The sequence below is a fragment of the Ochotona princeps genome, chromosome 15 (genome assembly GCF_030435755.1).
Source record: "Ochotona princeps isolate mOchPri1 chromosome 15, mOchPri1.hap1, whole genome shotgun sequence".
Lineage (NCBI taxonomy): Eukaryota > Metazoa > Chordata > Mammalia > Lagomorpha > Ochotonidae > Ochotona > Ochotona princeps.
The window spans coordinates 20,290,437-20,316,420 of NC_080846.1; the positions used below are offsets into that span (position 1 = coordinate 20,290,437).

At 34.5% G+C, this 25,984-nt stretch overlaps 1 protein-coding gene across 8 annotated transcripts in view; it reads left to right on the forward strand.

Annotated features, from left to right (window-relative positions):
• Positions 1 to 25,984, forward strand: part of USP15 (ubiquitin specific peptidase 15) — a 106,056-nt gene that overhangs the window by 69,185 nt on the left and 10,887 nt on the right. For 3 of the 8 annotated variants that reach the window (XM_058673517.1, XM_058673518.1, XM_058673519.1), the window contains 4 exons: positions 5,179 to 5,323; positions 20,909 to 21,082; positions 22,339 to 22,497; positions 22,578 to 22,802. In XM_058673517.1, the coding sequence (XP_058529500.1) occupies positions 5,179 to 5,323; positions 20,909 to 21,082; positions 22,339 to 22,497; positions 22,578 to 22,802 (703 nt within the window). Of the gene's footprint in view, positions 1 to 320; positions 359 to 2,189; positions 2,322 to 5,178; positions 5,324 to 14,282; positions 14,313 to 20,908; positions 21,083 to 22,338; positions 22,498 to 22,577; positions 22,803 to 25,984 lie in introns of those variants that run through there. The other 5 variants (XR_009246741.1, XM_058673523.1, XM_058673520.1 and 2 more) reach the window with 4 other exon arrangements.

Below are 25,984 nucleotides of genomic sequence, written 5' to 3' on the forward strand. Positions count from 1 at the left end.
AACAATATCTTCTTTCTTATAAAAATTTGCCAGTGTGAAAAATTTTGACCTTGGACACAGTTTCTAAAAAAATTCACAAAGTGATTTGTGCAGCCTAGCTATTAAAATTACGCTGTAAATATAACAGTGAAATCTTGAAGACACTGTGAATATCTAGAATTAGTTTTATATATTCTCTTTAAAATGCATATTCATGTGACAAAAGAGTTTAAAACAATCCTCAAGTATAATTTGGTTGCATTTTATATGATTTACTTTAATTCATCAAACCAATCTTTTAATAGGAGATAAAATATTGCTTGTCTTTCTACCAATTGCAGGTGGCTCCCACATTTACTATAAAAGAATTCATTTACAGGTATAATATGTATTTGTAGTCATGCTTTGGAGAGATTTTTTTTTAACTTTTTATGTAAACTGTATTGGATATAGACTGTATTTTGATCAAATTTACCATATGAGAGGTCTTCAAAAAGTTCATGGAAATGCATATTAAGACTGTGCATGAATTTCACAGTTTTTTGACACAAAAATAAATTTAGCTTATGACATTTTTCTATGAACTTTTTTGAAGTAATCTTGTGTTAGTATATGTGGTCTGGTGTGTCTGTTTTTGTCTTATCTCCCTTCATAGTAGAAATGTAATGGTGCAATCTGGTCTTGGGACTTGTGATTGCAGAGGTGATTCTGAGGAATTGGAGTCTTAAGTTTTAGAACAAGTTTACCTGTTCTATGGCTAGTTTACGTTTTTTTTATCTTATCAGTCCAATTTAGACTCAAAATAGTCTTTACACGTTAAGCACTTTTAATAGTGAAAAGTTCAGTTTTTGATCACATACGATAATTTTATGAATGAATTATATTCTTAGTAAGGAACAAAAATAAAGCATGTATACATGGAATGCCTATTTTGCTACTTTTAACCTTTAAAAACTTGAGTTAATACCACTATATTTATACAAATAATCATTTTGTATAAAATTTGTTTCAATTTTTATTCACCTTGTTGAAAAAAGTAGCAGCTTAAGACTTCAGACTGAAAGAGCATAGTTTTTTTAAGTGTGTGAAGTAGGTAATGACTTTAAGTGTGTTTTTGAAAGTTCATATATGTGAAAATGTTCCAAAAGTATAAATTATATATTTAAAACAGTAGTTATAATATATGAGTTTATGTGAAATATATTTTCAGATTTAAGACTTGAGTAACTATTCTACACTTTTATTCATTACTAAACCGCAAGTTTTCATTCTGAGACATAAGAACATTTCACTTAAGCATAATTCAAGTTTTATTGAAGATATTAATTTCCAATTAACTTCTGGAATGTAGGGTTTTTGGCTTTTTAGGATAATTTATGTGTTAATCCTTGTGTATCTGTATATGATTCAATTATAATTTATGTGTATTTTTGATGTCTGCCAGATTCTTATTCTGGTAATGGTTCTATTACCTATGTTTTACTAATACGACTTTCAGAAATATTTTCAATGTGTAAATGGTCCAACTTTGGCAGTCCACATCAGAACACATTTCTTTTTTTTATTAATTCGTTTGAATCTGTTGTTTGCAGTGGAAGTGATTCCCTGTGTGAGATTAAGCAATCCATAGGCACTGTGAATGTGGAGGACTACCAGAGCTAGCCATCTAACTCTTGATAAGCTGTTTAGTTGAAACCATCATTTCACTAACTGCAAAGTGAGCATAATTGTAGTTCTGAGAGTTAAGTAATACATTTGTGATATTTGTAATGTCAAATATCAATGCTGATTCAAAAACCAATCTAAACATTTTGTACAAAAGATTTAGATTACAAAGATGATTGTGTTTATAATATCTTCATTAAAGAGCATAGATTTATAATATAGAATTTACCTCATATAAGATTAGGATTTTCATTAATATTTCTTTATTTTTGCAAAACACCGTAACCTTCAAGGAAAAATCTGTGTGAAAAAGTTAGTAGAAAATAGTCATGAGATGTGATAGAGACAGATCATCTTAAGGGCCTACATTTCTGGTTATTTTGTTAAAATATTTAAACTGCTGGTTGGCAAAGTATAATACCTGTTTTAGAATACACCTAACTTAGATTATAATTGACCAAATGTAGATATCTTTTAAGGATTCCAGTTTTTAAAACCAGAAATCAAAATCTATTTTGCAAATAAGTTTTTTGTTCATTTCACAGTAAATAAGAATTCCAGTCCCATCAAATTCCATCATGCTGCTGCAAAGAAGAGCAGAGCTTCCAGCATCCTTCTATGTTACATGCAGGAAGAGTCACATGTCTGAATAAATACTTTTAGAATGAGCTTATAAATGTGCTTTTTGGTTTTTTATTTGTGTGTAGTGTGCATGTGTTTGCGTGTAGTGTGTACATGTTTGTGTGTGTGTGTGTGTGTGTGTGTGTGGGCATGAGCATGTATTTGGGCATGCTTTCCCCGTATCTGGATGGTTAAATTATAATACAGTTTTGCAACTGGAATAATTGGAAGGAGTAGAATGACTAGGAAATGCAGACCTTACATTTCTGTAGTAACATAAATGATCTTAATTTTTATCATTAACTAATAATAATACAAGAATAAGCAGGGTTTTGTTGTTAAGCTTTTTGTTCTCATCACACAGCAAATTCAGTAATCCAATCATGATTGGTTGTGTTTCGGGTTGCTAGTAGGTACTTTAAATATTGTTATTTACTATGAATGCAAAATAAAATATAACTCACAGGGATCACATCTACAAGAGAAGGAGATACTTGAATCCTATTATTATTATACTTTACAATTTTTTACTTTAGCTCAAAACAGATAAATAGTGACAACATGAGCATTTCTAAATTTGAATTACCAGGGATTTAAGCCCTGCTATGTTTGTTTAATCTTGGTGTGGATTGCCTTGTTAGGAGTTGATCTTTTTGGTATGTGGTGGAAAGAGTGACTGTGAAAACATCAGGAAGCTAGCCTTGTTTGTGTATAATTGTAGGTTGATACAGTTTTTGTGATTTGCCTATTTGTTGTTTATGTGTGTGTGTTTAGTAAAGGCTTTGTTAAAGCAGGCAGTATAACACTATTCATGTAAAATTATTTAATAAAGTGAATATATGGTATATGAAATTATAAACTGAAACATTTGGATACTTTTTAAGATTTATTTATTCACTTGTGAGAGTTACAAACAGCTCTTCCATCAGCCAGTTCATCCCCCCGCCTGGTGGCAGTGATCAGCACTGAGCCAGGCGAGAGCCAGAAGCTTCGTCCCGATCTTGCACATGGGCGGCAGAGGCACAAGAACTGGGACTATCTTTCATGACTTTTCCCAGGCCACTAGCAGGGACCTGTATTGGAAATGGGACAACTGAGACATGAGCTGGAAGCTAATGGGGTTTCTGATAGTGTGGGCAATAGCTTTACATACTGTGCCACAATGCTAGTCTTAGAAATAATACCAGGAATAAATTGCAGCCCATTGAGATTGTTGGAATTACAGACTCATTATGTTTGCTTATAATACTTTTATTTACATAAATCATCGTTTGCTTTTAGTATCTAATGATGCACTGTAAACCAGTGCATCCAATTTAATAGATAATCTTGATTCTCATCAGATTTGTTCTAATGAATAAATAATGATTGAAATATGCTACTGAGTTATATCCAAAAGTATCCTATTATATAGGAGGTCCTACTATGGAAAGCGCAGGTATTTGGCCTAGTAAATATTACACTAATTAAGATATCCAGCATCACATATTAACTGTACCTGTTTTTGATCCCTGGCTCTGACTCCTAAAGGTACTTCCTGGTAATGAATGCCCTGAGATGTTTTGGTGATAGCTCAAATACTTAGGTTCCTTCTACCAACTTGGGAGAGTTGATTGAACTCTTAAACTCCTAGCTTCTGCCCCTGCTGGTGCAAGCATTTGAGAAGTAAACCAGCAGATGGAAGTTCTCCGTTTTTCTTTCAGAGAATATATTGGTTAGTTGATTGAATGACTTAAGAAGAAACAAAAGGGAGAATCCATTATTTCCACTAAATTATTTTTACATGTATCATATATAATATATACTTGCGTCTTTGCTCTTTTCCAAATTATCGTGTTTTTCAAATTTTAAAAGATGACGGGGATTTTTTAAAGAGTAACATTTATGGGGCTGATGCTGTGGCATAGTGGTAGAGCTGCCGCCTGCAGCACACATCCTCTGTGGGTGCTGGTTTGAGTTTAGCTGCTGCATTTCTGGTCCAGCTCCTTGCTAATGTGCCTGCCAAAGCAGTGGAGAATGACTCAAGTACTTGGGTCCTGTACCCACGTGGGAGACTCAGAAGGATCTCCTAGCTCTTGGCTTTAGTTAGGCCCAGCCCCAGCCATCAGCAGCCATTTGAGAAGAGAACTAAGAGAACAGGCAGAAGACCCCTCTCTGCTTTTACCCTCTGCATCTCTGTAACTCTGCTTTTCAGATAGATAAAATAAATATTTTTCAATTTAAAAAGATTAACAGTACAAATTATCCTGAGGTTATATTTGTCTGGTTAAATAAACTATTATTCTAACAAGCTAGAAGAAAGAAAAGGCAGACAATACTGGGATGTACTTGCTTACAGAACAATACTTGAATTCCTGATTCCAGGTTGGTTGATTGAATACTAGATTTTGCTCATCTATTTCAAGCCATAAATAAAATCTTCCGTGCATCAGAACAGTGATGTCACAGTAGCCTTGGAAATCTCTCCTCTCACCTTTTACTAAAACAAGCTTTTCTTTACATTTAGTTACATTCCTGTTGCTATAATGTACATTCCTATTACTGTAACATTTTGTTACAGTATAAGGATGCAAATGGACCGTAAATTAGATGATTTATTGCTGTGGGTGGTGCTTAAAATCTAAATGTTTTAAGTTTGATGGAGCAACAAAAAATGGAGCAAGCTGTGAGATTGCTCCAGTTAATCAAGGGTAGATTTGTATTGGTTGGTGTGATACATGATGCACTGATTTTATTGACTGGGTAAAGGTGCCTTAATCAAGGGTATTTTGTTGTTGTTGAGGTTCACATCTTTAAAGGTACCCAGACTGAGTGCTTTATAAAAGAAATTTAATGTTGATAACTCTGTCATGAAGCACTCTTCATTAAAACTATGATATAATTGGCTGCATTATGAATTTTTTTGTCTTCCAGTGTGAAAAATTCAAATTACTGTCTCCCTTCATATACTGCTTATAAGAGCTATGACTATTCAGAACCTGGAAGGAACAATGAACAGCCAGGCCTCTGTGGCCTAAGTAACTTGGGAAATACATGTTTCATGAATTCAGCTATTCAGGTAGGTCTCCTAACAAAGTTGTGTTACCTAGAAATCACTAATTCAGGTGCAGTGTAGTTGGATTTTTCATGTCCAAACGTGAGTATTTTATGTGTTTTGAATGTTTACATTGTAGTAGTAGATTTAAACATACGCATCTGGCTCATCCATTCTACCACGGATTTTAAGTATTACATTTCACTCTGTAAGGTGATGTGATTGATTACATTTTAAAAGATTGCATGTCACTTCATTCAGAAATATAACCCTCAAAACAAAATTTGGGTTCCCAGAAAAGAAAAAAAAAATGGAAGCTAGTGGTATCACTAATCTCTGTTGCTTTTTTTTTCCCCATAATGGAAAATTAAGATTTTAAAAATGGAAAATTTTGTGAGCCTAGTTTTATATTCGTAGTGTAACAAATTACCTTCCATGAAATATCTTTTATTTTGGAGCTGTACGAGATTACTGCCCTTTCCCCTTCCTTTTTTTTTTTTTTTATCTTCATGAAGCTTTCTTTCTGTAATTGCCTCTTCCTGCATAACCTTTTAACTATTCATATCTTTGATTCTAAAGAAATTTTTTTTATATCATCACCATATAAAAAATTAGAGCTGGTTATTTCATTTCTCCGTTGCAGATCAAACTCTGGGCATAGAAGCCCCCAAACTAATAGAACATTCTTGATACATGAATTTTAACATTTTTGTCCTTTTGGTAAATTTTGAATTCTTATCTTTAAGTCCAAAGATCTGTTCTGTATTCATATGGTAATACTGAATCAGGAAAACTCAGGAAGCAACTCCCAAAGAGAGAGAGTAAATGCACAGTAAGGATTGATGAGGATATTACTGCACGTTCTGACACAAGAACAGGATGTCTCCGCTGTCTGATATCCTAAACAATGTTTTGTACATTGTCATACATCCAGTTACATCCTAAATTAGGTATTGTCTTAAACTTCAGCCATCAGAACTCTGTTTCTATTTAACATTGCTGCATAGCTTTGACTTAAATGTAGTGCTATGCTGCATTTTCCTTGAGGAACTTTCCTATTTTATTTAACTTAAACAACAATGAATTTAAATGAGTATAACTTCAGTCAAAAAAAACTTTACCCCAACGCATAAAACAAATTCTTAAAATGACTTGTTCGAAAGAAATGAGATAATATGACTAGCTAAAAATTTGAACTGCATCTTTCTAGGCCAAATTCTTGGCCTAATCCAAATTGTAGATCCCAGTTATTTGAGTTCCTTCCACATTATGGGACAAAAATTGCAAATTGTCTCAAAAAATGTTGAATCTTCTATCAGATGACTACTCAGACGAGAAGGACCACCTGTCTTAGGTTAGAATCACTTAACATGGATATCAGTGTTTTACTTTTCCCATTGTTTAAGTTAGAGAGACCAGTGTTGCCTTTCTGAAAAAAGAGAGAAGATTGAAAAAGCAGGACCTACATTCTCAGGCAGATTTTTTTAGGAAAAAGTGAATATAATACAGTTTGTAAGAATTTTGTAATCAGAACTGGGGTAGAAATGGTATCCTTTGTATATATTGGCAAGCAATTTCTTGTCATAAATAGTTTGCCTTTCTTAATCTCGTGTGGGAAGACAATCTAATTTGTGTGTTCTTTAGGATTAACACTTATTTTTGAATTAATGTAGACTGGAAGAGGTTTTGTCTGTCCCTCATTCTATAATGGTAAAAATTACATGAGTCATCATATAGAAGTGGACTGCTTTAAGGCACTGTAGATAATTAACCTCTGACTCCAAAATCAAAATGGTTTTACATTATCCTAGCTGTAAAAGATCAGTGCAAATCTAATAATATAGTTGTGTTCCTCTACACCTCATATCCACATCACCAGATTCAACCAGTTGTGCAAAGTATTTCAGAAAGAAAGGTTCTGAACATGTGCACATTTTCCCTTTTCATCATTATCTAAACAGTGTGATGTAGTGACTAATTTACATGTCGTTTACATTTCATTAGATGTTGATATGCACATGCTGTGTTATTTTACATGAGAGATTTGGACATCAATAGATTTTATTTGTGGGTTTTGTGGAGCTGGTCTCCAATAGATACAAGCGAAGTATTGCATTACAGAGATGACCTCTTAAACCTGCAGTTATAATTTGACAGAGTATCTTATGTTGGTTTTAATAATTTAAAGATTTTTATTTTTTTGAATGGAAAATATAAGAAATGGCAGTCCGTAGTCTATCTTGAGAATACAGATTTGCTTCCCAACGCCATCCTCCCAGAAAAAGAGGGAAAAAAACTTTACAAGTTTATATTCTGCTATTTAAAATGAAATAGCTTGTTTTCTTGATGTCATAACATGTTAAGATACATTTTCTTCCTTTGTTAAGTGGCCACTAAACTATTTTGGGCTTATAGTGTAAACTATGGTTTGATATTACTGAATTCTCATTAGATTAGGAGGAGGTTGGATGAGAGAGTCTTAAAAGAAGGAAAGTGACATTAAATCCTTCTCAGGACCTTGTTTTCTTGTCTTGTGCCTGTTTCTATTAAATTTTCATTTAGATATCAGTGAGTTAAGGCCATGATTACTGAAAATCCCTCATCTATTTTTTTCTTTTGTTTTCACTAATATTGAAATGGTCAGTCTTTCTGCTTTAGTTTGTAAGTAGATTAGTTTATGATAATGTTTGTTAAACAGGATTAACTTCATTTGTATCATCGACTTGGCAATAATAGATGTTTTCATGCATTATTCTTAGTACTGTGTATGTGGGTGCCAGTTACTAAATATTGTCAGTGCTTCTTAGCAGTTACTTATCAGCTATGTTCTTCCAGGCAGGGAGAATATCAGTGATCTTGTTACTGATACCAGATTGTTCAATTAATAATAGACAGCAAGATCTCATATCAACCTGTTTGAAACATGGCTGCCCCACGACTGACTCCTGTGGCCTTCTTTACAGGATGCAAGTTGGTCTTCAGATTGTTTTGTTTTGTTTTGTTTTGTTTTGTTTTGGAAGTTTTATTAATTTTATTTGAAAGGCAGCTTTACTGAAAAAGATGAGACAGAGGTCTTCCATCTGCTGGTTCACTTCACAAATGGCCTGTATGGATCAGTTCAAAGCTGGGAGCCAGAAACTTCTGGGTCTCCCATGTGAATGCAGGAGCCCACGGATTTGAACCATCTGCTGCTGCTTTCCCAGGCCATAAGCACAGAGCCAGATTGGAAGTGGTTCAGCCGGGACCTGAAAGTCATACATACCCATTTGGAGCACTGGTGCTGCAGTTAGAGGATTAGCTTGTTATGCCACTGCACTAGCCCCTCAAATCATTTTCACTCTTAATATCCTCTTCACTGAGATCTATGAATTTGGGCATAAGTATCTCCACTAATGACAAAAGTTAGGCAAGGAAAGTTTAAGCAACTTCCTAGGTTTTTATGCAGAATTTGAGATAAATGTTTCTTAAAAAAAACTAATCAGTACAGGAATGCTATTAATATTTTATTGTAAAGACGTATACATAACAAAATACTATATTTTGGCTACTTTCAAGTATACAATTCTGACATTAAGTCTATTCACATTGTTGTATAGCCATAGAAGATGTTCTTACTTTGATGCCAAATATACTGCTATCCCCTAAGACAGTAGTGTTTGGAGATCATTCAAAACAATTTTTCAAAGAAGTTGTATATATACTTATTCACTTGATTTAAGATTGCTCAAAATAATCACTTCTTTTAGAATTGCCATCATTTTTCTTGATTAAGGCCTACAATAAATGTATCAGTAGAAAAAATCAACTTCTCTTGTAGTAGGAAAACAGAAAGATATTATGAAATCAAGTGTGTCTTGATTATGTGTAACCTCCATTAGCCTCAAAATAAATGACTAGTGTTGATCTCATGTGAAAATCATATGAATTTAAAATGGTACACTTGAGATTTTTTTCCCCGATGGTGTTCCAAGACATAAAATATATAACAGTTCATCTAGTGTTGGACAAAAGAAAGAACAAAAGAGTTAAGAACAATTGAATTATTTTCCTTTTTATTTTTGTTAGTAGCCAATTTATTTATCTGACCCAACAAAAAATGGATTGAGTCTCTACTGTGTGCCAGGCATTATTGTGGACATTGGTGATACAAAGGTGAAAAAGTGAGTGCCTGTCCTCTAGAACTTAAAGAGGCATGTACAAATCAGTAAGATCCATAAGAAGCCAGTCAGCATGATGAGCAAAATGTCATGGAAGCAAAACAAAGAGAGCTATCAAGAAATACGTGAGTCTTGACAGAGTTGGGTTTTGATTTTGTCTGGTAAACTTCATTACTATCCACAGTGACCTGTGCTGATCATAAAAGAATTGGCAGAAGCACAGACTACAGCATTGTTACTCTCACCACAGATCCCTGTAGCAAAATTTTATTTTGTTCCAGCAGAAAACATGCTGTTTATACAATCAGAAAGCATTTATCACAATTTCATATATGCTATTATGGTTTTATTCACTAGTGTTCCAGCTCTAAAAACAGAAGTATCAAAAATATTGTGAGCAAATATAATGCTGGTTCATAATGCCTCAGGGATTTACCAAACTTTATATATACCAGATAATACTGCCTTAATTGTATTTTAGATTTGATATGTAATTAAAACATTGTGAATAATTCCTAGGGCTTTTCTAAATATTTGTATGTTGCCAAGAGGAATTTCAGTCCTTAATATAGTTTTGACAAAATGTTACTGTTTGTAATAAAAATCTTAGTAATAAAGTATACTCTGATTCCTCTTAAACTTAGTACCATACCAAAATGTATCTGTTATGATTATGCCACCACCTTCAGGGACCTCTGTTACCTTTCTTACAGTTTGCTCCAGGCCTTTAACCTCTCCTGTCGCCTCTTTTCAGCAGATTTACAAAGCAAGTCTTTATTTGAATTACAGGGGGAAGTGAAGGGACCCATAATCTTAAAAGGATGATCTGTACTTCCTACTTTCTCATCTTGCATTTGATGAGCCCTCTTATTGCAATCAGCACTGCTTAAATATGAATCCTATTTTGGATTCATTTGTAACTTGGATTTGTTTATAACTTGTGTGACTTTGAGTAAGAAATGGAGTTTCTTCATGTATAAAATTAATATAAAATATTAAAGTATTGTTTGGCCCATAGTAAAAGTATGTATTAACTACTGATCACCATTATTACTGTGCCCATCATACCACCTCACAGAAATTGCTTTTGATAATGTCATGCTTGTCCTTATTTTTGCTAAGTTGCTTGTAGCCCTTTTATCATTGATAAGTTGATACCTATATTATGACAAATTGCGGATCTTTTTCAACCATACTTCTCCCTCCTTAGTTGTCCTCCAATAAGCAACTGTCATTCCTACCAAGATGGCCTACAAATAACTCAAGCTCAGTATATCTTATAAGACTGATTCTGATTCTTTTATTTCTTATTCTTCTTCAGAGGTACAACCACCCACATGGTAACCTAAGTCAAATACCTAAAGCTTCTACCAAATTGTGTTCCTCCCACCTCTCAAATATCACTTATGTTTGCCCTTTCTTTGCCACAAATATGTTTTTTCATTACTTAAGCATTCTCTGTGCACAACTGAAATAAATCTCTAAATCATCTTTTCATTCTCAGCATTTTAATCCACTTAATACACTAATTCCAGATTAATGTTTAAAAGTAAATATGGTTATTAAACTATCAAGATATTAGACTTCAAACTTGTTTCCTATTACAAGATAAAATTGAAACTGGAAACTACCTGCTTACCTCCGTACCCAAATTTATGTTTAATTCTTAAAATTTTTTAAGTTAGGCCCTGCACAGTAGCAAAGTGGCTAAAGTCCTCACCTTGCACATGCCAGGATCCCATATGGGCGCTGGTTCTAATCCCAGCAGCCCCATTTCCCATCCAGCTCCCTGCTTGTGGCATGGAAAAGCAGTGGAGGATGGCCCAAAGCCTTGGGACCCTGCACCTGTGTGGGAGACCTGGAAGAGGCTCCAGTCTCCTGGCTTTGGATTGGCTCACATCTGGCCATTGTGGCCCCTTGGGAAGTGAATCATCAGACAAAAGAACTTCCTCTCTTTCTCTCCTCTCTGTATATCTGACTTTGCAATAATAATAATTTTAAAAAAAGGAGATCTTTTAAAAAATTCTTTAACTTTGTAATCTCCTCCCTAGTTGCCTTACCCACACCTCCTCATCTCTATCCGTTCTTTTGGGCAATAACTAATTACTCCATTAGATTCATGAAAGGAGAGGCTGTTTTTTATTTTCTTTTATATTCCTAATATTAAGTAAAATGCCAAATAATAGTAAATACTTTAGAAAAGTGTTTCTCAAACCATGTTTACTGACAAAACAGTACTGGTAAACAGTGAAACAAGTACAAGTAGAGAAATAGTGTTCACAAATGTCTAGGGCAACTTGAGTAATTTTGTATCTATTAATCCTAATTAAAATAGGCTTAATTTCACTTTTCTAGTGCTTTATTGTTAATTGTACAAAAGAGTTATGATCATGATTTAAAACTTTTTTTTACACTGTTTCTTCTACACAAATGGTTTGAGAAGCCCTGAATTAGAAAAATCCTTTTGTCAAAACTGTTTGGAACTTATTTTTTAACAAATGACTATTTCTAGAACTATCTAAAATACAAAAAAAGCTAATTTTGTTTAAAAGCATTAGATCTCATATGTATTTACTTACTGCAACTGAATTGTTTCTAATGTATCTTACGTCCTTCAAACATAACCAGCCACTCTATCTGTTAGATTGGACTTGCCATGTTAATCACTACTAGTCTTTATTAGTACTTTAGTGCTTCACAAATTTTTTTTATATAAAAATAATTGGGAACACTGATAGTTAAGCTAGCATAATTTCAACTTATTGTCATTTATGGGCCTAGTATAATGAAATGATATAGGAAACTAATATAAAGATAATAGTTAAACTTTAAGATTTTTTTCTGCTATCCCATCCCGTAATATACCTTTCCAAGAAAGCCAAAAAGTTAATAAAGTACACAATTCTAAATAATCAGAATTTCTTTACTGCAAATAATATGGAAAGGACTTAGCATGCAAAAAAAAAATGATGAAGAGCCATTAATTTTTCCTGGATTCTTTGTCTACCTGCAGTTACTGCTAACGTTTATTTCATTATGATGTGTGTTGTTTTTGTAAGATGTATTTATTTTAGGAGAGGCAGATAGAAAGATCTACCATCCGCTGGTTCACTCAAAATAAACCAAAGCCAGGTGGCAAGAGCCTCTTCCAGGTCTCCCACGCAGGTGCAGGGTCCCAAGGACTTGGGCCGTGCTTGACTGCTTTCCCAGGCCACAAGCAGGGAGCTGGATGGGAAGTGGAGCAGCTGGAACATGAACCAGTGCCCATATAGGATCCCGCATGTGCAAGGCAAGGACTTTAACCATTAACCTACCCTGCTGGGCCCAGTAATGCAGTTTTAAATTATTCATGCAGTTTAAGATATGCTTAACATCAAAATTAAAATGCATAGACTATAGTTCTTTAACATATCACTGAATAATGTTTCTTAATGTTATTAGAACCGTTTGGTGTTAGTATGCTTCCCATAAACTAAATATCTAGACATATAATCCTTCATGAATAGCCTGTTCCTAAAAATATTTTTGATTTTTAAAGTCAGACAAATATTATATTCTACTTGTTCTAAAACCTCATTTAAACATACCTTACTTGAAGTTTATGGCTTCAGTGGTGATGTAAAATCATTATCAAAGAGACTTTCAAATTTATTTTTACATAAATAGATATTTTGTCTAGTTTCTCTCCGCTTTCAGTATGAAAATGAGTGGCATTAACATAGCCATGACTTCTTTAGTTACAGCATTTCTTAACACAAGTGACAGGGGAGTGGTCTTTTTGACAAATTGAGACTTACGCTTTCTCAGTCCTATAGATGCCACGTGGGGTGAAGGATTGATATTAGTACCCCATGTATTAGTTTCCGTTGGTTCCTGTAGTTGTAAGAATCTATGTAATAATTCTTTTTTGAAGAAGAAATACCATAAAATTTGAGGGACAGGAAAACAATAGAAATTTTAAGTGCAGTTTAATTTCATTCATGTCTTAAGCATAGAGATCAGTTTATGATATATAATAAAACTGTTAGAAATATCTTCGATCAATTCAAAAATTCTGTCTTAAAACCACATGTACTTTATGTAAAATATCAGCATTTTACGTGGAGTGTACAGATTCTTCCCTGACTACTTGATGGGAGGTGGGGAGGCAGGGATCCAAGGCAAAATGAAAGTTGAAAAAAAAAACAGTAAGGTTGTATCCATTCATATTTTACTTGCATAACTTTTTTCTTTTTAAATATCTTGTGGAAAGAATGGAAATTTGAAGCCAAATACAGCTGTACTAGTATTCACTTGGACAATTGGAACTCTTTAGAGTTGATCTCTGAAATCTAATGAATCTTAGGGGGAAAAAAAGCTGTAACAAAAATATGAAGAAAGTATCTCATTTTTAATACCTGCTTAATACTGAGACACATTTGTAATAATTGGTGATAAAAGATTACATCAGACTTATCCTTTGTAATTTACTGTCTGATTACAGAATTTGAGACCAATTATACAATTAGAATGCTTTGGAGTTATAGTTTCCGAATGTTTGTGCTGTTGTCATTACAAACTGGAAAACAATTCATGTGGCATATATGAAAATTCTTTACCCACCCTAGAGTACTCTGCATTGACATTAACCGGACTACTTTAGGCTTTAAAATAAGAATCTATGATTTTTAGATTGGGTTTTGTATTTAGTAATGGGCAGTTTGAAGATGTAACTATTTTAAGAGTTTTGAGTGTCATTACATTCTCATCAGTTTACAGAATGAGTTACACAACTCAAAAGCTTTAGGTAATCAAAAAATTTAAGTTTGTTTTCTTTCCTGTTCTAGTTACCGGTTTACTAAACTAGTGAGCATACATGAGCACTTGAGAATTGGGATTCTGGAGCACCTCAACAGAAAGGGAGTGGTTCATATTCAGCATTACAAAAGACAACTTACTCTTTTTGAAGGGGATTACTTTGACTATTTTCCAGGTACTGGGGAAATTCCAGATTCATTACAAGTTATGGGATGGCTATTAAATATTCATTTCCTAAAAGAAATTGATTACACACTTGAGATTTGGTTATGTGTGGAAATTTGACTCCATCATTTTTTTGCAAGTCGTACATAGAGTACAAAATTGAGATTCTTGCATGTGTCATTTGTATTTTTTCAGAGAACCCCAGAAATATCAGTTTTATTGATCAGAACATAGTGGAAGAACATCTTAAAAGTAATATAGGAGCAATAGGATTTATGCCTGTGTATATAAATAAAAGTGTGCCAGGCAGTTCCATCCTACCAATAGTGAAAATTATATAAGATTCATGGTCTATCTCATATAAGATTCCAGTTACTTTATGAAATAGTAGAGTTACACATTTCTTATTGAAATAATTCTTCAGGATTTGTACTACATATAAATTGCATGCATTGAACTATGTAGCTGAATATCCATTTGTTGGAACATCTGATTTATTTTTTTTTTTAAGATTTATTTATTTTTATTGAAAAGGCCAGATATACATAGAGCAGGAGAGACAGAGAGGAAGATCTTCCATCTGATGATTCAGTCCCCAAGTACTGCGCCGATCCGAAGCTGGGAACCTGGAACCTCTTCCGGGTCTCCCACACAGGTGCAGGGTTCCAAGGCTTTGGGCCATCCTCAGCTGCTTTCCCAGGCCACAGTTAGGGAGCTGGATGGGAAGTGGAGCTGCTGGGATTAAAACCGGTGCCCATATGGGATCTCGGCACGTCCAGGGCGAGGACTTTAGCCACTAGGCTACCACGCCGGACTCATCTGATTTCTTTAGAACTATTCCCTGTAAAATTTTTTCTGTCTTCAAGATTGAAGATTTAGGGGGAAAATATTTTATAAAATATTTCCTTTACATAAATTTTAATTATGTACATTTATCTTATTAATTGTTGGCCCTTCACAATAGTCCTTTTTGCTCATTAGGGATAACCTCTTCAGGCATTATTTGTACCTGTAGAAATTCTGGATAAATTACTGTTGTGAAATGGGCGGTTCAGATCTCCATTTAGGCAGTTGCTTTCCTGCTGCTCCAGGTGCTCGTACCATATGAATTTTCATTCGTCCAACATACATACATTTTGTTCAGTGTAACATATAGTGTTAAACTTTCCTATATAAATGACATATTCAGGCACAAGTGGAGAAGCACAAAGCCACTTTGAGAAATAGATACTGAGAAGTAGATTCTTCTCATCAAATAACTGACTTTTGTGTACAGCAGGTGTTGTTAACATTCCTAGTGGATCAAAAACTTTTGGGTAGCTTATATCCTGACAAATCCACCCAGTCATTCAGTGGTGAAATCTAAGTTAATGATTGACATAAGTCTATCATATAATAAGTGTGTATTTCGATTTTTAGTTCTTAAATCTTCAAGAGTTCTTAACTGATTTTACTGTTAGTATGTTTAGGGGTCATTGAAATGTTTAAATATAGAAGTCTTTAATTAACAAGTACTTTTACTTGTTCATTAGTGTAATTTTTCATTTCTGTTTTGCCATTAAAGTTAGAGCCAGTGAAACAGAGTCGTTTCCTTCAGTTTGCTTATTGCTTTGTTTTTAACATGATACTGGTAAAATGCAGCCCAGCTTTAGGACCAACTGTAGGCACAATGATAAAATAACTCTGGCTTAAGAGATATGTGTTCTATCATCAGTCGTACTGCTTTATATTTGGACCCCATTTTCTTAGTGACGAGTTACAAGATTTGATTCTCCTCAACACAGATTTGGGCATTTGTCAGTATCATGCAGTTGAATCTTATAATAATTTAACAGCGGCATAACTGCTAGATATATCACAAAATTGGAAAGCAGCCACAAAATTTTTTAATTGTATTTTTCATTTGTACAAACTCTGTTTATACTAAGAATACCCAATCTATATTAAAATTTAAGGTTCTGTTTTACTGTTCAGAGAACATTGAGAATAAGAGGAGTATTTACTTAAGCACGTATTTTGTACGGGGGGTTCAGTACTCTTTCCCCCTACTTTGGTCCATATTATATAGCTACTCAAAGTACCTTACAGATTAAATGGGTAAGTTTTCTGTTTCTACATATGTGAAAGGAATTGTTTTGGAACAAAGTCATCTGGTATGGAAGTTATTAAACCCATGTAGAAGAATCTAAAATGTTTCAGAATTCAAGTAGATTTTTACTATTGAACTTATGTATATTGTCATTGTTCTTGAAATCACTGTATTTAATGGAAATGAGTCTAAGAACACAATTTTGAGTGGTTGACCTCTTTCTCCTGCTAGAATGTTGGCATTGGATAGTTTTATATCCTTTGGGACATAGAAGCAGTTTCGTGCTACTATATTTTGTGTGAATATTTTTACTGCAATTAATGCTTTTAAATTTTGACCTAAAATCATGAAAACTTTTCATATTTATTTGGTCTTTAAGAACATGCTTTCTTCTTCTTTCAAAATGAAGAAAAATCTGAATGACCTTAGTGGTGTTTGTTTGTTTGAGAGACAAAATGAGAACTCCCATCCGTTGATTTACCTGTCAGATACACACAGTGGCTGCAGCTGGGCCAAGTTGAAGCCAGGAAATTGAGAATTCAGTCCAGGAATGCGATTCCTTGAGTTACTCAGGTCATCATCACTGTCAACTAGGGTTCACACTATCCGGAAGCCGGAGCTGGGTGTCAAACCTGGGTATTCCGATAGGGAATATGGTCTTCTCAGGCACTAGGCTAAATGCCCACCTCAACTTAGGTTTTTGTTTTGTTTTAAGATTTAGTTATTTTTATTGGGAAGGCAGATATACAGATAGGAGAAGGAGGAGAGACAGAGAGGATGATCTTCCGTCCGATGATTCACTCCCCAAGCAGCCACAACAGCTGGAACTGAGCCAGTCTGGAGTCAGGAGCCAGGATCTTCCTCCAGGTCTCCTACATGGGTGCAGGATCCCAAGGCTTGGAGCCATCCTCAGCTGCTTTCCCAGGCCACAAGCAGAAAGCTGGATGGGAAGCGGGGCTGCCAGAATTAGAACTGGCACCCATATGGGATACTGGCGCATGCATTCAAGGCAAGGACTTTAGCTGCTGGACCCCCTCGCAGGGTCTCTTAGTTGTTAAACTATCATAATTTGTATAGTAGTATTAATAGTTACTATTCAAATTATCTATTCATATATGTGTTGTAGAATTTACTGGAGAAATGTAATTTTTGAGCTTCTTGAAACATGTTCAACATAAAATAGAATGCTGTTTTAGCCCAAGTTGAAACTAAATTGGTTAGATTTAAATATGGGTTATGATAGGTTCATGTGTAGTGTAAGCAGTTATCAAAACTGTCCATGTTTTGGTGTGTGTAGCTTGTTACTTCTGAGTTGTAATTAATTGCAAACCAGCATTAACCTTGTTAAAATAGGTGCTGGCGTCTTCTGCAGGAATTTTAAAAAATCAAAGCAGAAACTTATTACAAATCAGGTAGTGGAGTTGAACGAAAAACAGACAAACAAATGGGGAAGTTTTTAGTATGTTCTGCTCTTCCTTGGTTTAATATCCAAGTAGATGTGCTTGAAGATACTTTTGAGATGATCTATTCATAAGCAAGTAGGTATTTTACCACATTGTAGCATTCCAATCAACAAAAATTTAATTGAGTACGGTATACCAGACTTTGAATGAAAAAAGTAAAAACTAGATAAACATAAGTAAATATAAGCAAATAGCCATTTTTATTAATCATATAGTAATTGTACGTGTGCTAAGTTGCAGTGCTAAAAATGTAAATATATAAAGGCTATCATGATTCTCAGAGATTTCTGTATTTGGCAAGACAAACTGAAAGTCAAAGTGGTAGTACATCATAAATTAAGTGCATCATGAAAGTGAACACTAAGCATTATAGAAACATACAGAGGAAATACTATAGAGGCAGCTAGGGAAGCTTTCATACCTGAATCCTAATGGGTTGATGGAAATTGGTAAGGCAAAAATGGTACATTTTCAAATATCCACAGTAATGTTGCAAAATCAGAGAGAATGTGCAGATTTCAAGGACCTTTGAGTAGTCAATTAAGGCCGGACATAGAGCACACAAAAGATTAGCAAAAGATAAGGCTACCTAGGTGAGCTTCTCATGATTTATCAGGAATTCTAATCTGAAAGCAAAGAGCTGTTATAACCAAGATATTGATTGATTGAGTTTTCCATTATTAAAATTCATTCTGGATACTTTGGGAAAGTTCAAAAATGATTTTTTGTTTTTTAAAACTATTAATTTTCACCTTGAAAGGCAAATTTTACAGAGAGAGAAGGAGAAGAAGAAGTTCTTCCACTTACTGGTTCAGAATTGAGCTGATCCAAAGCTGAGAGCCAAGAGCTTCCTCGGGGTCTCCCACATGGGTGCAGAGTACCAAGGGAGTGGTCCATCCTTCACTGCTTTCCCAGGCCAAAAACAAAGAGCTGAATCAGAAGTGGAGCAGCTGGGATACAGATTGTCACCCATGTGGGATGCTGGCACTTGAGGATTAGCTTGCTGTGCCACCACTACAGTCCCTAAAAAGTTTTCAGTATATGTGAAAGCTGTTTGAAAATAAACTTATGAATAATTAAAACCAAGTTCAGGAATCAGTTTTTGTATGAAAAGGTTGACAGTAGGACAATTTTATCTTAAGAAACCTTGAGCTGACCAAATATAATGATTTGAAAACTAATTGATGATACCCATTTCACCTGTTATCCTGTTATCCTGTTTACTAAATCAGATTGTAAATTATGGAATTTGTACTCTGTAGCCAATCTATATTCTAGATTGCTTTTCCCTCCTCTTTACTACTGAATCCATAATTAAAAGGACAAAGAATACAAAAACTCAAAGAGTATTAGAGTATAAGTGATTTTGAGACATAAGAGGTGTTAGGAGGAAAGTACAGAAGCAACAAATTCCATGATAATAATAATTATCCATAGTGTTCCCTTTTGCGATAGAGGCCATACTGTCAGCTTAGATGCGTTTTATTAAAGAGAATATTCCTAGTTAGATACTATGATGCTTGAATGAAGTTCATTTTCATTTGTAGTTGAAACCACAGCACTGAGCCTCAAAATTCCTTCCAAAAAATTAAGTAAAAATTCAATATGCTCATTTTGAAATTTCAGTTAACTAACACATCGTACAGCATCTAAGTTATGTATGAATATACAAGTTAAATTTGTAATATCTACCAAGCATACTGATTTCCATTACTGTAAGTCTAAAATCACATAAGTTTGTAGTTTTACTATTTAATAAGCAAGTGCTAGCTTCTCTGCCACTTGATTCCAAAGCAAATATCTTGTTGCAGGAAAAAAAAAATTATTTGTATGATAGAGTATCTGTACCGTCATGGCATATTAGCCATCTAGTTACCAAAGCTGTAATTTATATGTATACCATCAACTTAAGATTTCCCCATCTTGATATTAAATGTTATGGGAAAGTTATACTTCTACCAGCCAGTCCAAGCACTAAATTATTTAAATCGAAGCAGGAAAGGCTACAGAATTACTCAGAGTTTTCATTTTGTGATAAAGGAAAATGTATTAAGATGTTCAAGAACTGTGAAAAGTGAGAATACACCCTGGTTTGTTTCCAGGCCCAGCTTGTCTGTATTATCTCTTCTAAATATGACTGACAGAACTGAAGATACAAAGACTGCTCTTTTATAACAAGTAATTGACTGTGGAAGCAGTGGTTTTCTTTGGAGATTGGTTCTGGGACCCCTTTAGATACCTGTGTCTGTGGGCATTCTATCTCATGTAAATGGCATAGTATTTACAAAATAACCTGTGTACATCCTTCCTGCTTATTTTAAAATATCTCTAGATTACTTTTAGTACTTACTGCAGTATAAGTGCCATATAAAAGGTTGTCATGCTTGTTTAGAGCTAAATAATGGCAAAAATATATATACGCATGGCCAGTACAATGCAATTGTTTTCCCAAATATTTTCTATCCATATTTGTTTGGAGCTGCACTTGCAGAGCCTGCAAATGCACAAGGCCAGTTGTATCTCTCTAAATTTCTTACTTGAACTGTATCTTAGCTTTTATCTATTTAGGCTAATTTTCTGGTCCTTAGAGTGAGTAAACAATCCTTTGTTTGTTCCACTGAAGTAAAAGAGTGAATGAAAACTCTTAACTTCTTTCCCCATTTTGCAGGTAGTGTGCTCTGATTAAGGTTACTGCAGATTTTACAGCAACACCTATTCACATTTTCATTTACTATAATTACTTGACATTTGGGAAATGAATAGTTTTGTGCAGCAGTTGCATATTTGACCAGTTAACTTTTCAAAGAAACCACTTAAATTTTTCTCTGTACATTACAGCACATTGCAAATCAGTTTATTTTCTTTTTCATCTTAACATGCTTTAAGGAAAATTAAATGGATAATTACTTTTACTTAAAATATATTTTGTTTTTTGCAGTGTTTGAGCAACACCCCTCCACTTACGGAATATTTCCTCAATGATAAGTATCAAGAAGAACTGAATTTTGACAATCCCCTAGGAATGAGAGGTGAAATAGCCAAATCTTATGCTGAACTGATCAAGCAAATGTGGTCTGGAAAGTTTAGCTACGTCACCCCAAGAGCCTTTAAGGTTAGTGTTGAAACTGTACTCCCAGCAAGTTACATCATCTCCCTGGAAATGAAAATTGTTTGATGAGAGAGGGGCTAGAAGGATAGTAGTTATTAGCTTCCAAAAGAATACAGTGGTATTACATTTCAGGACCTGTGAATAGGTTAGGTAGCTAGTTTAAGAACAAAAATACAGAGTCAAGACATGAGTCATGGGAGACTATGGTGAAAGAAAGAATGAGAAACACTGGTATAGTGGAAAATTCACCACTGAGAGATATCGATGAGTATCTGGTACACACGTTTTTGGTATTAAGTCTTTGGTACACAAGTTTGCCATAATTTCTGCTTGCTCTTTCTGCAAGTCACCTTTTATATTTTCATTTTGTTGAACACTTCTGTGATGTGTTTAGATACAGCATTATATTTGTGATAATATGACAAGGGTAAGAACTGTAAATGCTTATCAGACGTTTACAGGTGGAGTCAATAGGAACATGTAGAGGTAAAAAGTATAAACACAAAGAAGATACTTTGAAAAATAGTGTAACAAAAATTAATGACAAATCTAAGACTAAACATTAATGCTTTTTTTTGAGAATTTGATGTGTTGATCTGTTTTGTCACTCAGTATTTACTAGGAATGCAAAAAGCAAATTTTCTGGATTCATATTTGTATGTACAGTTAGTGCTCCCAGGGAAAGTAGTGGGTTTGATTGCCCCCAAATCCTACTGAAAATGTTTTTGTCAATCATTCAGTACATAATTTGTCTTGTGTTCCTATTTAAAGACATTTAATTTTAAAATTTTGTTGTATTCTTTGTATACATTGTTTGTCCCTTAACAGTGAATTCATAGTCATTAGCACTATAAATCATACCTTAACAAAGCTTATGTAACATATCTTCTCCATAAGGCACATTTGAGTTTATGAATTCTAGTTAACATGTCAGTATGCTTTTTGGAAACCATGTCAAATACCAAAGTCACCAACAGCAGCGACAAAATACATAAAAATGTGAGTAGTATAGTACTGAATAAGCTATGAAAGAACATTTGTTTGTGTTATAAACCTGAAACTACAAGGTGGAGAATTAGATCTTTTGACCCCTCTTAAGCATATTCAAAAATGACCATAAGCTGTCACAAGTTGATTTGGGGGTAAGCTAATAAATCAGGAAATTCGCTACGTAGAATGCATGAATAACGAGGAGCAGTTGTGTAGTTTTTTTAAAGATTGATCTGTGCGTCCCTAATTGTAGCTTTGTTTCCTTACAGACACAGGTAGGACGTTTTGCACCTCAGTTCTCTGGATATCAACAGCAGGACTGTCAGGAACTGTTAGCTTTCCTATTAGATGGACTACATGAAGATTTGAATAGAATTAGGAAAAAACCTTATATACAATTAAAAGATGCTGACGGAAGACCAGATAAGGTAAATTTTACAATATTTTTGTCACTTATTATTTTAATTTTGCGGTACCACTTTGTAATTTATGTCTGCTTTCTGTATAGGTGGTTGCCGAAGAAGCCTGGGAAAACCATTTAAAAAGAAATGATTCAATCATAGTAGACATATTTCATGGCCTTTTCAAATCAACCTTAGTTTGTCCTGAGTGTGCTAAGATTTCTGTAACATTTGATCCTTTTTGTTATTTAACACTTCCACTGCCCATGAAAAAAGAACGTACTTTAGAAGTCTATTTAGTTAGAATGGATCCACTTACCAAACCTATGCAGGTAAGTAATGATTATTTTTTTTCATTTTTTTATTTTTATGACAAAATTGATAATTAAATTCTTATAAAAATATTATATCCTTAAGTACAATTCAATGATTGTATTAGTGTAAGATTTCATAAACCAAATACTTCGGAAATCGGTATAATTCTTTAGACTCAGGGAGGGTTAACAGACTTCTTTATATGTTAACCTTTTTCATGATGACTGTTGGAAGCAAAGCTAATACTATACATTTAAATTCATAATGTTTTAATCGCATATTTAAACACCTATCATTTTTATGCCTTTTAAGAGCTTAGAGTCAAGTAGAAATTTAGGCAGACGTAAAATAATTGGTTATTAAGGGCTTTGACTTACTTATATTTTTTTCTCCCCAGACCCATTGGTTTTTGTGAGGTTTGTTGTTTTTGTTTTGTTTTGTTTTGTTTTTAAGATTGAGACCTTAAAGTCTTTTGCAGCCTTTTAAATTGCATGTATTAATGTAGTCAAAAATTTGATTCACTCAAGTATTTTTGGATACCTGCTGAATATAAAGGCTGTGTTCAGGGCCCATTGCCTGTGAGGCCAGCATCCCAAATGGTGCTAATTCTAGACACGGCTGTTTCACTTCCTGTCTAGCTCCCTGCTGTTGGTCTAGGAGAGCACTGGAGGATGACCCGAATGTTTGAGCCCCTCTACACGTGCACAGGAGACCTGGAGGAAGCTCCAGGCTCGTGGCCATTTGTGGAGGGACCCAGCAAATAGAAGATCTGTGTTGTCTCTCCTTCTGTCTCTGTAACTCTGCCCTTTGAATCGGGAGGCAGGGGAGACAATAAAGTAAAAGAAAAATACTGTGTTCATTAAATAAGGCAGGGATAATTCCTGCTTAGAAGTTTGTTTTCTATGAATCTTGAATATTCCAAAAATCAATTTACTTAATGCATAATAGTCATGAAATGTGCGAGAGTTGCTTTCCACAAAATTGCTGTCTTACAATTGGTTTAGGAAAGTATTTGGGTTTATTAACAGTAAGGTCAGAAGAAATATATATATATAAATATATATATTATTTAAAAACTTTAATTCAATGTAATTAAATCTAATAAACATTAGTCATGTATTCAAATTTCAACCAATTATTTTGCTGCTGCTTTATGTTACTTTCATGAACATACCAAATCGGATATATTCAGATCAGGTTTTGATTGGGTAGTTTTCCCCTTTTTGTTAGTATGGCTGCTAAAAATCTTCTTTTACTTTTATCCAGAAGAATTTGTATTCGCACTTCTGAAGTTAGATCCTTAAGATCAAGGAAGGGGCTGTGCAGTGCACAGGCCAACTAAGGCTTACAAAATCATAAGGTCTGATTCTATCAGTGCAACTACAAGGAGGGCTCAAAATTCACTAAGTTGCAGCAGGCTATTTTTTTTTAAGATTTATTTTAATTTTTATTTGAAAGGTAGATTTAACGGAGAAAGAAGAAAAGAGAGGTTTTCGATCTGTTCTCTCCCCCAGTAGCTTCAACAATGGAAATTAAGTCAGGAGCCTCTTCTGAGTCTCCTACCAGGATACCGGGGGCCAAGAGCTTCAGCCATCCTGCACTGCTTTCCCAAGCCATGAGCAGGGAGCTGGAGCAGATGTGGAGCAGCTAGGCTACAAACTGGTGCCTACGTGGATGCCAGCACTGCAGGAGGAGGGGTAGCTTGCTGCGCCATTGTGCTGACCCCTATTAAGGTTAATTTTTAAGTTGCTAATTTTCTATGGTGCAATGAATGTTAATATCAAAATGGTACTTAGAGAATGGATGGGGCTCTACCACTGTACCAAAACTCTTGGAAATGAAAGGAGTTATTAATAATTATGCTGGAACAGATTAATCCAGGAATAGCCACAGAAAATTAGCATACGTTGTCACCTAGTCTGTTTGGAATTGAGCAGAGCACTAAGAATAAAGTTCTGGCTACAGAAGAGTTTCAAGAATAAAGTATAATCGCAGCAGTAGAAAAGAATTTAGAAGTGGTAGTGCCATAGGGGGAAAAACTTACCATGTTCAGCGAAGTCAATAAAATAAGGACTGATAAAATTTAAGTTGGGTAATAGCGTTGGCATCCTGATAAATAGCTGAAGAAAATGCCAAGAAGTAAACAGAAGTGAGCAGATGCTAAGGAAGTTAGAATAGTAAAGATAGTATTAACAAAGCAGAGAAGAGGACATTATGTGTGATGGTACAATGGATATATGATAAGTACTTGATGTAGGTCCCAGGAAAGACAGAAAAGTGTGAAAATCAGAACATAGATATTAAAGTAAACCTTGAATGGGAAGAGAGAGATGTGTCTTTATGTGCTGCAAGTCACAGGGAAAAAAAGGAATCTGTATGGATTTTCTTTAAATTTGCTGGGGGATGCTAGCCTCCTAATAGCATCTTTTTTTTTTTTTTTTTTTTTGGTACTGTATAAATTCTAATGACGGTAAAGGGAGAAATACTGAAATAGGAAATTTACAGAGTGGTGATGACTTAAAATAGTTATTGGGAAATATGAAAGGATAAGGAAGTAAGTGAGATACAGAATTGTTTGAGTAATGTTAAAAATCAGTGAAGATTGAATACTCTTGAAACTTAAAACATTGTCTCTTAGCATGTCTGAATAGCGCAAAGAGAGCTCATCTAGAGTAGAACTGAGTAACCAAAATTTAAGGGTTTGCAATGGATTATTTGATGTGATGGAGCATATGGGTTCTGAATGGAAAGTTATGAAGGGCAGCAGCCAAACTTAGAAAAATTGAGTTAAAAAGAAAAGGTGAGCATCATGGCATGGCATGTTAAATCGCCACGGGTAACACCAGCGTCTTGCAGTGCTGCTTCATGTCTTGACTGTCCTGCTGTGATCCAGCTTCGAGGATGGCCCACATTTGTGACCCTGGCCCAGTCCCAGATGTTGTATCCATTTGGGAAGTGGACCAGTGGATGAAGGATCTCTGTGTGTGTCTGTTTCTCTCTGTCTCTCTTTCTCCCTCCCGGCCTCCCTCTCTCCCTTTCTCTTTGACTGTTAAATTAATATTTTAAAGGACTGTATATCTCACTATAAGCCAGTAAATAAGGATGTGTTTCCAAGAGTAGTAGCAGTTCCAGATAATGATAAAATTCAGGAAATTGACTGTGGTTGAATACAAATGTAGGTCTTTGAGTGGAGGAGCCT